This window comes from Chaetura pelagica, unplaced genomic scaffold (assembly GCF_000747805.2).
Source record: "Chaetura pelagica isolate M959 unplaced genomic scaffold, ChaPel_1.0 scaffold856, whole genome shotgun sequence".
Lineage (NCBI taxonomy): Eukaryota > Metazoa > Chordata > Aves > Apodiformes > Apodidae > Chaetura > Chaetura pelagica.
The window spans coordinates 333017-349354 of NW_009953790.1; the positions used below are offsets into that span (position 1 = coordinate 333017).

At 49.1% G+C, this 16338-nt stretch overlaps 1 protein-coding gene across 1 annotated transcript in view; it reads right to left on the reverse strand.

The window, feature by feature from the left end:
• Positions 1 to 9339, reverse strand: part of ATP6V0D1 (ATPase, H+ transporting, lysosomal 38kDa, V0 subunit d1) — a 34120-nt gene extending 24781 nt beyond the window's left edge. Inside the window, exons 1-2 of the mRNA XM_010001050.1 lie at positions 9279 to 9339; positions 8394 to 8565 (exon numbers count right to left, since the gene is read on the reverse strand). Of these exons, the coding sequence (XP_009999352.1) occupies positions 8394 to 8565; positions 9279 to 9339 (233 nt within the window). The remainder of the gene's footprint in view (positions 1 to 8393; positions 8566 to 9278) is intronic.
• Positions 9340 to 16338: the final 6999 nt, after the last annotated feature.

Below are 16338 nucleotides of genomic sequence, written 5' to 3' on the forward strand. Positions count from 1 at the left end.
CATCCCTGGCAGTGTTGAAGGGCAGGTTGGATGGGGCTTGGAGCAGCCTGGGCTGCTGGGAGGTGTCTCTGGCCCATGCAGGGGGTTGGAACTGGATGATCTTTAAGGTCCCTTCCAACCTAAGCCAGTCTGGGATTTGATGATTTAAAGCTACTACAGTCACCTTAGCATCTAGCACTTCCCTCTTACGACTCATCCAGTTCACTTACTCAGGGGCTGGGGGAATTAACATTAGGAAAGTATTTTGGGATGGTTGTACCACTGCTGCCTCGGGTTTGTTCATGAGTCCACTGACCCACCTCTTTATCCCACTGGGTCTGAGACCTAAGCAAAGGTGCTGGTAGGTAGAGCCACTTGTCACACCTCTCTTAAGCTCCAAACGTGCCACAGCAGCACACAGGCTTCCCAGCATGAATGAGAAACTAAGAACTGTGCCAACAGTCAAGTCGCTTCTTATCTGGAGTGTTGTTTTAAAATCATTAGTAAATAACTGTACAGAGGTCCTGAATGGGAAAGGAGAGGGAGGCTGCACACCAGGAAAACCTCAGTGTCCTTCTGAGGCTTGTCCCAGTGGCAGACAACGCACTCAAACCCTTAGATCAGTTTTCAAGTCAGACCAGCAGCTTCTGGCCAGGAGCAGTTGGACCCCCTGTGTGCAGCTGAAGCTCAGACAGTCCAGGGAACAGCAGGAGCAGAGGCTGCATGTGATGGTCTCCACTCAGAGCTCCCTGATCAACTCCTGTCTTCACCCACTGTCTTTCCTAGAGTCACACCAATAAAAACCACACCTAAGTGGTAGGTTCATGAACCTGCCAAAGAGAAGGCTGAGAATTTCATGGTTGCCACCACAAAGCAAGGGAACTCAGCCAATAAGTGGGTGCTCTGCTAAACTTAGACCAAGGAGACCATCTCACAGCAAAGAATTCTAACTCCACAGTACTACAGAGGCTGTGGCAGCCTCTCAAATCCAAGTATCTAGGAATGTTCTCAGCATTAATCTATATTTAGCTGCATCTCCACATGATTTTTACCATCTTCTACTGAGCCTAGGCCTCTTGGGATACTGACCTCAGTTTTCCAGTGGCATCATCTGGTAACTTATAAGCATTTATACAGCCTTAGCTGTGTTAAAGGCTAAGAAGAAAAAATGCTAGATTAAGTGGTTTTAATTTTGAGGCTTTAGGAATATGATGTGATCTAGATACCTACAAACCCCTTGAAACAGCAGGGAATGCTTTGAACACCTTGCAGCCTCATGCAAGAGCCTCTGGTGGCTTAAACCTGCTGCCTCAAAGATGGACCTCAGAGCTTGAGAAACACCAGGCTGGGATGTAAGGCTGAGTCCTGGCACCCTGAGCTGTGCTGAGCAAACTTCAGCACTAATAACATTTTAAATATTGACCAGAAACATCTTACCATGCTTCAAAAGTCAAACTTGCATATACTGTTCTCTTACTTACCTTACATGCAAAGGACTAAAAAAAACCCAAAACAAACAAGCCCACATTCCAAGGATATAAAAGAAGATTAAAGGCTGCACTGTGCAAACTCACATTGTTCCCAAAACTGCCTGAAGTAGCTCAGGGAGCTGAGTGAGTTTAATGGCCTTTTTACCCAATTCTTGGTGATTGTGTGGTCTGGGTTTAGATGACACACACAACAAGGCTGTGCAGACAGACCTGCTGCCAGCAGAAGACAAGAAAAATCATCATTGCACTTGACAGGCAGGAAACCATGTGGGGTAGACACAAGATTTTGCTTGGCCCCTAAATATTGCAGTATTTTGCAGTATTTCTGCAAGGCTCTAGAGAAGTGTTTGCTAGACTTTGAACTAGCATATAGATTGGATCTAGGAAAGGAGACCAGGAGCCAAGATGCCCTCAGAAAGTCTTCAGAGGCAGTGCCCTTGGCCTCCAGAGAACTTCTCTGGGCTGAACAAATGGATGGAAAGGTAAAAGGAAAAGGAAAGGTGCTGAAATCCAGCAACAGAACTTGAGAAGAGTTTCAAGCAAGGAGCAAAGCATGTTACACAGGGACAGAAGGGCTCAGGGAACGTGCATCCAACTGAAGGCTCTACACCCAGGCTGTGCTCTGGAAAAGTTGCAACCATCCATCCATTGATCAGAGGAGCAGTGATAACCCCTCACACACTCCTTCCTTCCCTCCCTGTTTTACGACTAACAGACAGGCTGTTCAGTCTGGAGAGGGAAAGGTTGTGAGAAGGAACGTGAGGGAAGCGGAAGGACTGCCCTGTGAGCTGCAGAATCAGAGTGAGTCAGCTTCAATAAAGCCCAAGATAGCTGAGTCCACACACTGCCCTGGAGGAAACAGCATCAGCTTGGACAGGGATGGTGTCAGGGATGTCTTCTCACCTCATCACTCACGGCTTGCCTACTCCAGCCCCTTCTCAGGGCTGCAGAGCTTCCTAAAAGATTTCTTAGTGAAACACAGGTCTACACCTGGAGATCATCAGGAGCCTCTTGCTGCATTTTTGCTGCCACCTGTAACATTTTGCTGGCTCTTCCCACCATGCCTGTGGCTCCCTGTGTTTGCTGGGGGCCATGCTAACACCTTCCAAGGGAAGGACAGCACTGCTTAGGAGAAGGAGGCTCATGCTGCTCCTGTTCAAATCCACTGCTCAAATGAAATATTCTCCAGACACTAGAGGTTTGGGGGAAAAAAAGCGTCCCCTCAACATAATACACATCTTTCAAAGAGTCCCCTTCCAGTGAGGACACCAACTGTCACACCATTTTGAAAGGTGACTTCCACAGCCACCACTCAGGCATGCAACCCAGTCCATATTCATAGACCAGTACTCATTCTGGGGAACTGTGGCCTTTGGCTAGGCAGAAGACCAGATGCAGGTCTGATGCTACCATCCAGGGGACACCAGTCTGTGACCATTTCCAGCCCATCAGTTCCATGCCCTCTTATTTTGAATATTGCATAATCCCTCCAAGAACTTGGCTTATCAGTTCAACTTTGCACTCCCTGCAAACAGGGAAGCTGTTTGTCAGAAACCTGGGCTTCTCTGCCAAAACCTCCTCTGCCAGAAAAGGCTCATAAACCTTTTATTGCAGGATCTCCAGCCACTACAGTAATCTCTGCTTCCCTATCCCACCACCACCAAGGATTCAATAACTAATTGAGAGTAATGTAGCACAGTTTTAACCACAGCAGCATTAGAAAAGCTCCCCCAGAGTGCTGCATTCATCCAAATAAACTGCAAGTGTCTAATGTAAAGCACTTGGAGTTTTTATTCTGCAATCAAGGACTTCAAAAGGATGCAGTCCTAATCCTATTTTGTAACCTCCACAGTTAGGCCAGGATGCACACTCCAGTATATTTAGAATTAAGACAGGCAACTTCCTACTCCAGAGAAGAGGATTATTGCTCTCCAGCTCAAGTAGCAATTGAAACAATTTGGCTCCAGAAAAACTACTGCTGCAAGATTAAGTTTGAACTCAAAGTCATGCAGCAGAAACTAGATCTATCCAGTGCAAGGGAGAGGCAGAGCAGGACTGGGTCAGGGAGAAGGTAACAGAGGAAAGTGTCAGCTAAGAAAAGGCATGCGTGGGGGAAAAGGTACATGCAGCCTCATCAAAAACATGTCTTGTGACTACAAAAACAAACTAAAAGCCAAGTTCCCAGCCACATCCTCAGGGCAACAAAGAACCCGTTCCCAGCCCTTGCAGACTGGTACAGTAAGAAGGCAAAAGATGACCTGGTCTGTCCTCTGACAATGGGCTTCACCATGGACTTGGAAAATGTGTTTAGACCCAGCTCCCCCCTCAGACTTCACTCAGCTTCCACACAGTTACCAGCAGGTCCCCAACCTGAGCAGGGGATCAAACCCTTCTCTGCCCATCAGCTTGTTGCAAGGGCTCAAGAAGCCCGGGAGCTGCCAGAGCCCTCATGTCAGGCTGCTGCAAAACCAGACTTTCCAGAGTGGGGAAGAGACTGTGCTGAAACAAGGGTACAAAAACAAAAAAAAAACCAAAACAAACCACAAACCCTTTTTCCTACCCCCCCTGGAAAAATACTAAAGCTGACAATCAGATCAGGCTGCAGCAGGCTAGAGAGGGGAGCAAAACCATGGTAAAAACCCTACCTAAATCATAGGTAGGAACGCTGGAAGGAAGGAGATGGGACATGGCACAATGTCAGGCTAACACAAAGAACCAAGCCTTTAGAGAAAGGCAGGGCAGCACATCACCGAGAAGAACCTAAAACCCACTTCCATCCCACAAGTCAATATGTGCTTGTTGAATTCAGGAAGTGGGTTTTGCTGTTTCAAGTACACTTAATACCTGTTTGTTGCTGCCCTACAGAACATTGCCCACATTCCCTCAGCCAAACAGTCGGTTGTTTGTGTTGGAGAAGATGTCACCAGCCAACTCGTGCCTATCAGTCAGAACCTACTATGGGCAGCTGAAAAACACAGGGAAGCACCAGCAGAATTCCAGCCAGGAGCTGCCTAGTGACAGGCAGAGCTGGCAGGTGCTTTACAGAGACCGTGGCAGGCCCAACAGGTCAAGCTTTTCCTTGCCACGACAGGCAGTGGCAGAGGTGCCAGCTACAGCCACCACTTGAAGAAAAAAACAAACAAAACAAAACAAGAGGGAAATTAGCCAGCTAGAGGTGTATTTTGTACCAACAAGGCAACACTTGCCACAGAAGAGTTCCTGGACAGGACTGGAGCCAGGAAAGAGCCAGCATGCTGCCAGAAGTAGAGCACAACAGGACACAACTCAGTGGCAGCAAGTGACTTGAGGAATGAAGACCTTGCTGTGGGGTTGCTGCCGAGCTGCATCCCGGGGTCAGTTCTGTGTGCTTTTAAACACTGTCCTCTCCCCCAGGCTAAGGGGACACCCTGACCTCCCCCCTCCCCTGTAGGTGACCAGCCCCCCTCGAGCAGGGTGTCCCCTGGGGACAGGCAGCCACGGGGCTGGAGTGCCACCTCCCGGCAAGCCCAGGCAGCACTGCCTCAGCTCCTTGGAGCTGGGCAAGGAGAGGACACCTCCTGCTGCTCCAGAGCCCACACACTATCCCCCTTTGCTGCTTCTACTTCCCGTGTCCTCACCTAGTTCATTGGCCACTTAGAAGAGGCAAAATACACCACGAAGCATCACCTTTTTTGGCAGGTTGGCTCTGGAGCAATCAGAGGTGGCAAGGACTACAGCTGCTGTGAAGATCATAGTTCCCCAGGATTTTACCAGCAACACATCCCGGGTCAAGATGGGAGCACCCTCCAACAATACACTGGAGAGCACCACAGTCACATGTGGATTAACTCAAAAGCACCCCAAAATCCAGCAGAACATTCATGAGAGAGAAAGCCTGATTGTTTTTTAAATGCTTGCTCCTTCTACAGCCTGGCCACTCTCAGTGAGGTGGTACCCGAGTGTTTCACAGGCCTTGACAGGCCTGTCTTGTGCAAGGTTATCCAGTCTTTCTAAGAAGGCCAAAACTGTAATTACATACAAAGGCATCCAGCAGCAGTGAGATTCAGAGCTGAACTGGACATGCTACAAAACATTTCCTTCCATTTTAAGCCAGACATACCTCCTACAAACCCACTCAATTTTTAAGATCTCTGTTTACAACCCAGTGCCTCTCTCTCAAGAGAGTCCCAGTGACCTCAAGCTTTCCTCCTGCAGAAGCCAGCCCTGCTCAAAAACTTTCCACATCTTTCTACCATTTTCTATTTCAATTCAGCCTGTAAAAGTTTAGCACATGGACACATTCAGTTCAGTACAATTTCTTCTTCTGACCACCTGGTGCCTCGCTTGCCTGGAGCTGTCTACCAGGAGAGGTCTTTACCATTTCCTGCTCGAGTTTCATTAACTACCCTAAAAGAAAGGAGTGGGAAATAGCCATGGTCAGAAGGCAAAGATAAATCACCTCATCACACCTCCTGTGTACCCAGAGTGGAAGATGAAGTGGCACTGATGTGTGCCTCTGTCACACAGGGCACAGGATGACAACACCCCCAGCATTGCCAACATCCTCTGGCTGAACATTTCTGCAACTCTGCCCTGGGTGGGATGATGGCTGCTGGCACAAGTCTGTGCTGCCAGCCTCCAAACAGAGCTCTCCTCCTCTCCAGCTATTTGGGAGGTGCATGGAAAGCATCACACTGTCAGCAGGACAATAATTCCTGACACTTTGGCCCCCTGCCCCAAACCAAAACCTACTACAACCCACGGGACTGTTCTAGGGAACAAAACACAGCCTGAAAGGCAGCCCAAGAAGTCCCATCTGGTCTACTCTCTTTTCTAGCAGCCCAGTCACCAAGTACATGAAGATTATCAGGAGAAGATATTAAGACCCACTGTAAAAATGGAGGACACAGAGCTCCTGGAGAGACTCCAGAGGATGCCACAACAATGATCCAAAGGGTGGAGCAGCTCTGCTCTGGACACAGGCTGGGAGAGGTGGGGTGTTCAGCCTGGAGAAGAGAAGGCTCCAGGGAGACCTTAGAGCACCTTCCAGTGCCTGAAGGGGCTCCAGGAAAGCTGGGGAGGGGCTTGGGACAAGGGCAGGGAGGGAGAGGACAAGGGGGAAGGGATTAAAACTGGAAGAGGGAGATTGAGGTGAGACATGAGGAGGGAATTGTTTGGTGTGAGGGTGGTGAGAGCCTGGCCCAGGTTGCCCAGGGAAGCTGTGGCTGCCCCATCCCTGACAGTGTTGAAGGGCAGGTTGGATGGGGCTTGGAGCAACCTGGGCTGGTGGGAGGTGTCCCTGGCCATGGCAGAAGGGTGGATCTAGATGATCTTGAAGGTCCCTTCCAACCAAAACCAGTCTGGGATTCTATTATTAACTTCAGTTTGAGAGAACAGAGGAGGTTGCTCTATACAATTAAGATGATTAGCTAGAAACTGCTTCAGTCATTGCTGCAAAACAGGGGCTTACTGATGTCTTGCTGATGACTTGCCATGTCTTGCTCCATACCTGGAGCCAAATATGAAAACTCAAGGAATTTTAGTGATGGGCATAAGAGAAAAAAATATATTTCTTAGAACACAGGAAAGGTTAAAAGATATGGAGCTTAAGCACAGTGACCCAGAAAATAACGAGCCACTGGGTTAGAAAAAAGAGATTGTGCTACTGTCCAGACACAAAAAGGACAAAACATGAAGGAGTGTGGCAGAGAGATGGACCTTTACTCAATATTTGCACATGCAGGAGATGCCACAGAAAGACCAAAATTTAAAAATCTTTTATTTGACCTCAAAGGCCTCTCCACATCAGCCTGCATCATTAAAATCTCTAGGTGGCAAGATAACACACACACCTGCCAAAACAAGATGAAGCATCACTTGCCAAAGAGCCTGTGATGAGCCCAAGCTCACTATCTCAAATGCACAAATGCTGATGTAGCAGCTCTCCAACTGAAGAACAGAGCACAACCCTATTCTCAGAGATGCAAGTTAAAGTCAGGTTGTACAGAACTAGAATCTCACTTTTGTCCATATCTCCTTACTGGTCAGAGAAAGCCACTGGCTATGCTGTTTGCAAGCCAAACTAGAGCTTACAGGAATGTAGACCAAGGAAAGGAAAAAAGGCAATTTCACCTCCATGTTTCAAATGCAAATTAGCACAACTGGCAACTCAAGGAGAACTGCAGATTCATTTTATTCCCAATTAAAACAAGAGCAGCACACAGGGAATCAGGGCAAAAGTACTAGAAGATACTGGTGAGAACACTGTGCTGTTCCAAGCTTTTCCCATCAGCTGAACCTGCTGTGGTCTCTTCATACACTTGACAGAGACACGCTGAGGGCTGCAGCCCTGTTCTTCCCTGCTGCATGTTTTGGGCCCTCCCTTCCCCTACTGCTGGTGTTCACTGCACCCCTTTGAGCTGGCTGACAAAAACAAATCAGTCAAAGATTAACCCCCAAAGGGAAAAGATGTTCAGTTTTCAGGCAGCTCAACTCCCTAAACCAGTTTGTGAGGGCATTAGGGGAAGGTCTGCAGCCCCTGGAGGGCCTGATGGCAGGATCACAGCAGCCTTGACTGAAGATGATTGACCTCAGTGGGTCAGAACTTAGAGGCAACTGCTGTGATGACCAGACACGTTTTGCAGCAGGATCATCTATTTTAAATCCCAGGAACATTTAACACGAGGGATGAGGATGATGGCTCTTATAGACAACCAAGGCAACCAAGCAGAGGTGCAAATGAAACACACACACCCTGGGAGCAGACGCCTTGGACAACACAGTGATATTGTTGTGCTGCTGGTTGGAGACCTCCAAAACAGCTTTGCTCAAGGAGCTGCAGAAAACACACAGCTACAAGGCCGAGTGTGGAAAGCTGCTCTGAGAGCCCTCGAGTCTGGAAGAACACCAGTGTTTCAAATTTGTTCACCAACAGCTGATACTCACGTGATGAAGTCCAGAAAACTTGCTAGGGGCTCATAGGCATGGTTCCTCATGTGACGGAACTCCACCACCATCTTCTCCTTCAGCTTGTCATCTATGACGGAGACGGTGAGCGGGGAGGCTTCGTTGGCCAGGAAGTTCCCATAGTCTGTACTCTGGAGGTGCAGCTTCAAGTCTGAAAAAGAAAGAAGAATTCCACTCTGAAGGGTTTGGGGTTGGTTTTGGGCATGCCTCAGAGAGCTGCTGCTCAGCAATCCTCAAGGCATTCTCTTCTCTGAAAGATCATCTAGACAAAGCGCATGTGTTGAGTCATGAGCTTGTATTTGTGCTTGGTTTTATCATGGACAACTCAAATGCAGGAAGAGATCTGTTTCACCATGCCAGACTTGCCCCATCTTCAAGAGAAAACTGTGACACTCATTGTGTAACTGAGCATATACTTGTGCCAGCTCATCCATCATGCTTGATCAAGGTGGAAGGCTGCTGAATTTCTAGAAGCATTTGCTAGAAATCTAGAGAACAAAAACTTAAGCACTCCCTCTAGCCCAAAGGGCTCTGGTTGCAGGCTTCTCTGAGGCAATGATGACTGAGAACCTATCTGCACTCACAAGCAAGTTTCCTCAGATACTAGTGATGTGGAAGCATCTAAGAAGCTTTCAAAGCCAAAGACACAAACAGCAGCTAGGTGTTACACCACCACATCAGTACAACTGACTGCACTGGTCAAAAGAAGTCAGGCATTGAGAGCTAGAGAGTGACTGGTGAAGAAGAAGGCCACTGAAATCTGTCTCATGTGATAGGCAAACTCTGCCCAGGATGGAGGAACGTGTTCAGAAGCCTTCCCCTCCTCCAGTTTCAAGCAGAGGAAACCTTTGTTTCCTCCATTACCCTCGCTGCAGGTCAGGTGCCCAACCAAGCTGCTGTCCTGGCCAACAAGCAACCACAACATGCTGAGCTCTGTCAAGATAAAAGCCCTATTTGAGCCAAAAGCATTTAAGTGTCTCCATGGAAAAACTGAATCCAGAACTGAGGAACGTCATATAATCGTACTCCTCAAAGCTCTACTAGTTGCACTGGTACATAATGTTCACCTCCCTTCAGCTTCACCTCAGAGGGCCAGTTAGCCAAGCACCCTCGTAGGGATTCAAGACCTTTGTGAGGAAAGGAGAGTAGCTGGAAGAGTTTAGTCAAACCAGATGTGAACTCACCATCCAGGGAAAACAAGAAAAAAAGACATTTCTCCCTGGCTTCTCTGAGGCAGAAGTGCTGAGGCTGCCTTTCCCTCCCACTGAACCATAGGAGCCCTCAGCACTGCAGCAGCAGCATCCAGGGCACCAGGATCAGAGCAAGGACTCAGCCCAGCTTGAGGAGCTGGAGCTTTTCCGGTTATACCCAGATGCAGGCACGGGCTGGAGAGCATCCTCCACACTAGGCTCCACAAGGAGCTTGGACTGTGCAGTGGGATAGTGTCCTCAGCACAAAGGGTGGGAGGGTCAAACAGCTTTCAAGTTGACTTTAACTCTTCTGGGTTTTCCAAGGAGGTTTGGAAAAGGTGGGGTTTTTTTTAGTTACCAAGATGTTGCCACTGCCAACTCTCACAGGAAATGTGGCTATAAAGGGGGGAAGAAAAGGCCAAAGACTTGAACAGCACTCGGTTGCTGTCGTGTTTCTCCATAGTTTACAGGAGGGTTTGGTGGTACTCTGACTTTCTGGAAGGAATCGTGGATGCAGCAAAGAGAGGTACTTGCCCAACAACACACATCATGGCTGAAGCACAGCCAAAGCTTGACCTAGACCTCTGCTCCCCAGAGTCACAGAGTTGTGGAGGTTGAAAGGGACCTCTGGAGGTCATCTAGTCCAACCCCCTGCCAGAGTAGGATCACCTACAGTAGATCCCACATCCAGGTAAGTTTGGAATGTCTCCAGAAGAGACTCCATAACCTCTCTGGGAAGCCTGTCCCAGTGCTCTGTTACTCTCACAGTAAAGAAGTTTCTCCAGCTTGTGCCCATTTCCGCTTGTCCTGCCACTGCACACTGCAGAAAACAAAGTGTGCTTCACTCTATCAAAACATCACCAACTTTCAAGGTGGGAAAACGTGGTCTGGACAACACAAGACAGTGGAGTTTAGTAAATGAACCTTGCCAGAAAGTCCAGTGTGCCAAAACTTAGTGCCCTTCACCTCCGTTGAGCCTGCAGGGGATTGCTACTGATAGAAATCATGTCCTAAACCCTGCAGACAGCCCAGCTCCCAGGCAGCACCCTGCATGCAAAGAGTTCTCACTCATCTGTTTTGCAATTGCTTGATTTTTTGAAAGCTAAGATATAGTTTCAGAGGGGAAATCTACCAGAATTACATCTTAATGAGTTACAGTCCCTCTTCTCAAAGCTCCTGGATTATGAGTTCTGGAAATGAAGTTCTATGTCAGACGAGGTTTTTACTAGTCTGCTTTTAGCAGAGGCTGGAGAAAGCATGGAGCAAAATACAGCAGCTGCTCAATGAATACAGGAAAAAAGGTTGTGGTAGGAGTTTTGCATCCATAATATCAGGCTGCAAGGGAAGGCAGAGGGGACTGCAGAAGCTACATTCAGATACCTCCTACTTTCAGTTCTCTGTCATTGTGCAGAGCTCTACTGCACACTAAGCCTGCCCCAAAAGGCATGTGATGTTGTTTTGCAGCTATACAGGACCTTGGAGAGGAAGCAGCTATTGCACATCCTACCAGGTCTTACTTCAGCAGGGAAGCTTCCAAAGCTTTCAGCTTGCTTCCTCAGCTCCAACTCTGCTCCAGTAAAACCATCAGTTCCTTTTGGTGTCACCATGACCTGAAACTCTGCTCTAACTTCTGAGGCTGCAAGAGACCCGGTGACACAAGAAGCAGAGTTTGCTTTACCACCCACTTCCAGGAGGTAATGCATGGCATTTAAAGTGGAGCCTCTCCTTGTATCCTTTCTCTCACCAGCTCTGAGCAAGCTCCCATGAGCTGCTTGGCCAGAGCATTTTGTCCTGCTCAAGAGTTGCCCCCCCCAGCTCCACAGCACAAGATCCAGCACAACATTATGTTGCAACTGGAATAAGGGCCATGTTTATATAACACTTGGAATTCATTTTTAGGGAGAAAGCCAGACACAAACTGCAGGAACGAAACTCTTCTGAATGTCTTAGCATCCAAGCAGACAGAACAGATTTTCCAAAAGCTGGACTGGATCTATAAACCCTGACTCAATCCACCCCATGGCCTTATGTGAGCCTGTCCTTCTCCAGGCACTGAGCTGGTCACTGAGCCTGAGCCAAGGGGGTTTGGGAGTTTTTAGTAGGACCATTCACATGTCAGGCTTCTCAGTTAAAAGCAGACTAATCCCGTGGTTTCACAAATCCACTGCCAAAAGAGCTGTCCCAGTAGCACGGTGACTAATAAATGGACCCACTGCTGAGCAAGCCCCAAGCTCTCCAAAAGTTCAAGTTCCTATTTCCTAACACAAGTTGAGGCCGAGCTGGAGCCGCCCTCTGGCAGCAGCAGCACCTCAGCAGGGGTGGCTGCCAGAGCACCCACATGCTGCATGTGGACCAGATGCTCTGCAAACCTCCTGCTGTGCCTCTCCCCCAGCTGCACAGGGGACAGACCTGCACCTAGAGCTCCTCACCACACAGCCTCAACCCAGCCATCACTCCTGAGAGGGACTTTGGCCTGTTTCGGCATCTTTCCAAACGTTTCACACTCTTGAAGAGCCAGACTGAGGCAGCATTTGGCAAGGGAGTGGCTGAATTACCACCAGGCTTTTGTTCTCTCTCCTCCCCAGCAAAAGCTGGTAAATTATGGCCAGGTGACAGTTCCCAGAAAGCTGCCTCATGCAAGAGCACAATGACTTGTCAGAACAACAGCTTTTTTCTGCTGTGCAGTCAAGCAGGGTAGAGCTTGAGATCACCATGACATGGACTTGCAGCCACCCCCTTTCAGCTCTGGGGTTAGGCCCTTTGGTTTCACTGCAGCTGGCTGGACTCACATGAGACAGAAATGCAACTAAAGCTTAATTCAACACAGCCCTGTGCCAACACCACACCTTGACATTCCAGATGGCATTTCCTGCACCTGGGGAGAAAAAAAAACCACCATGCACCAATATAGATTAGGGCTTGACCTGCCAGAAGGGAGCCCCATGGAGAAGGACCTTGGGGTCCTGGTGGACAACAAATGATCCATGGGACAGCAATGTGCCCTCATGACCAAGAAAGCCAACAGTATCCTGGGGTGCATTAAGAACAGAGTGGCCAGAAGGTCAAGGGAGGTTCTCCTCCCCCTCTACTCTGCCCTAGTGAGACCACTTCTGGAGTGCTGTGTCCAGTTCTAGGCTCCCCAGTTCAAGAGGGGCAGGGATTTACTTGAGAGAGTCCAACGGAGGCTATGAGGATGATGAAGGGACTAAACTTATCTGCCTTATGAGGAAAGGCTGAGAGACCTGGGGCTGTTTAGTCTGGAGAAGACTGAGAGGGGACATGATTAATGTCTATAAATACCTGCAGGATGTGTGTCAAGAATGGGCCTCTTTTCACTGGTGCTTGTAATAGAACAAGGGGAAACGGCACCAAGTGACAACACAGGAAGTTCCACCTCAACAGAGCCCTGGGACAGGCTGCCCAGAGATGCTGTGGAGTCTCCTTCTCTGGAGACTTTCAAGCCCTGTCTGGACACGTTCCTGTGTGATCTGCCCTGGCTGTTCCTGCTGCAGCAGGGGGGTTGGACTCAATGATCTTCAGAGGTCCCCCTATGATTCTATGATTCCTTGAGGGATTTCAGATTCATGGTAACGCTACTGTCCCTTCCTATGAGTCTTCTCTCTCCTAAGAGGGCATTGAGTAATTTCTCAGCCTTTCAGACATCTGGCAATCATGAAAGCCTGTCTTGTAAGCCCTACTCAGTGTGACCCATGGCCCCACCAGTTCATAGGTCCAACCCTTCCTCCCTCAGCATCCTCCCAGAACTGCACTGCAGAGCTGTCCATCCAAGTTAGGGGCTCCAGCACTTGCAGGCAAGGGTTGATTTGTGCTCTCAGGCACAGATTCAGCTTTCACAACTTCCGACTTGACGTTTTCACTCTGCCATACCCTCCACATCTCACTCCAAAGCACCTGGGGCCACCCCTGCATGTATAAAATTAAAGCTATCATTCACCATCTCCCAGGCCCGAGGCAGTGAAGTAGCTAAGGGATTACACAGCAGTCTGCAGATCAGTTCCATGGCCCATGTCTCCCTTCAGAAGGCTGCACTCGCCACCACCCACCTTGTTGCTGTCTGTTTATAGCCACCTCAGACACTCCTGAAGCTGGTTGTCTCAAATCTCACCTGAGAAGCAGGCAAAGACCCTTCATTCCCCACAAAATGTAGCACCTTTTCTATGGCTGCACACCACTGACAGTGACATGCCACCTCTCCTGGGCAACAGCAGGACACAAAGTGTCTTCTCTGGCCCTTTCCCTCATCTGTGTCTCACCTCCAGCTCTTCATCCCTCTGAGATGTTCTCAGCATCAAACAGCAGACTGTGATTCCAGCCCAGCCCTTCCTGGAGAGGAACTCACCCCCCTCAGGGCTTCAAACCCAGCAGGGCCAGATCTTTTTCCATAGAAGCCCCTCAACCAGGGGTCCCTTCCCTGATCCTTCCAAAGGGCAAAGTAACCCCTCCTCATCTGCCTGCACCTCCAGTAAGCTTCACCCCATGTATTCTTCTTCCTCTAAAAGCAAAGCACACTGAACCACAGCTATAATCTCAGGGGTACAGGACACCAGAACACTGGCCCAGCACCTGGTGCAGTAGTTTAAGGGAGAGGCAAATGATTCAGAAGCCAAGAGAAAGAGGGCAGAAAGCAGCCTCACACTGCAGGAGCCAACAGCAGAGGAAAAACAACACAAAAAACACCAACAGGCTGCCGAGAGGTACTTCTTGCCAGGAAACCCAGACACCATCATCTTCTAACGAGGGGCAGGACCCAAACAAGAGCTGAAGCTGCACCAGTGCTGAGAAGCTGACCTCAGCTGCTGTTTGAAGTTCAGCAAGGAGAAGCTATGAAGAAGGTCTCTGCCCAGTAAAGGAAGCCAGAACAAACAGCAAAGAGCCTCGGCTGAACCCTGCAGGAAGCCAGAGACCACAGTGTTTGTTTGCCACCATGATTTAGCAGGCCATGGAAGTGCCATCTTCCTTCCAATAAATAATGTTTTCCTTGAGCTTGTTTTAAAAGGACAGCTAATTAGCCAGCCACAGCCAATGGTTATACTGGAGGATGCAGGAAGGACAAAGCACTGAGGCCAGAAGGACAACCTTTGGGCTCCTGCTCTGTTGCTGCACGAGCTGCCAGCATTCATAGGACAGGAATGGTCAGTACTCTCTCCAGGTCTCACTGTTCCCATATGCTCTGCCCCATCTGGCAGATGAAAGCTCTTGGGGACAGGGCCAGTCCTCCTGCACCATCCTAGTAAGGAAGGATCAGCTTTACACAAAGGGCTCCTCCACGTCAGGAGACAGTGTTGCCATCCTGCTTTTGAAAGGTCCCTACCATATTATGGCTTGACTTCTACACCCACCGAGTTCGGGGTTGGGACTGAACCACACTCAAGAGTTCCAGATAGATCAAAGCACAGTCACACTTCAGGACCATCAAGTGGCCTCTTCTTGCTTGGCTGTACAAAAGACCAGATCCACTCCCTTCAAACCCAGGAGAACAGTGTGAGCTCCACCACGGAAGGAGGTGACAAAAGCACTCTTGGAGGCAGCCTGTAGCTCCAGCAGCAACACAGCTTCTCTACACAAGAGAAGACACACACTGCCCACATCACTAAGATGAGAGAGAAGCCCAGCTCCAGCCCTTTGGGCCCCAAATTCCAGGACCACAGTGCTAAAATGGAAGAGAGAAGGGCAGCACAGCCCCCTCCTGCTCTTCTCTCAGCCAAAGCAGATACAGAGAACACTCAGCACATAACATCATGAAGCAGAAGTGGTCTGGGATAGAAAAAAAAACCCTTGGGACTATGAGAAGAAAAGCAAGCAGTGCCCTCAGCAGAAGCCTGGTGCACAGAGGACATGGTCCCCAACATCCACTTGTTGGGTCAAGAGTCCCCAGCTCTGCTCAGGGAGGCCTTTGCTTTGGGGCATCTAGTTGTCCCACAGGTGGAGAATGGGAAGGCAGACACACTTCCACCCATTTCATCACCTCTCCTCTGCGTGGAGAAAGAGGGAAGAGGAGAAGGTGGGGGAGAAGTGGATGACTTTTCAGGGCAGAGATGCTTAGGACAGCAAGCCTTTAGCAATCCACTCTGAGCTGACTGGAAGCACCACTTCCCTTCTGGGCAGTGAGGGCTACACCAAGCAACCCTGGAAATGTTCTTCAAGACTCAAAACCATCCAATTAACCTGGCCAGTCATGGTTTATCCCACATCATCCAGCCCTGGATCAAGAGTTTGGTGCTCACCATGTAATGCTACAGATCAGTTTGACAGACAGCAAGGCTCCAGCACATGTGAGGGCATGATTCAGGCAGACCACCATGCCCTCCAGCTGGCCTGCAGCCCAGCAGTATAGGACAAGTGTCCTGCAAGTAGGACAAGACCTCCTTGCTTCAAGCTCTCTGATGTCTCACATGCATCCTACAGGTCCGTGGATCAAACTGAGCAGATGAGAGAGACCTGCAGCCTTGGAAATCTTTTCTTTCTAAAATAATCACATGTGTTTGCTTCTTTTCTTCTTCTATCCACCCTTCACATCCCACATACATCTCTGGGCTCAGATAGTTACTCTGCTCTTCCCCAAGCTGATGTGACACGACACCACTACCTTGGGGTTACAAGGACTGAAAAAACATGAGTTTTCAAGCCTCTCCCAACAGAGGCCCACACTAGCAAAGCTTGAGTCAACTTCCTGCTCCTTATCAGCTGGCCAGCTCACAGCCTCACTGCCCAGC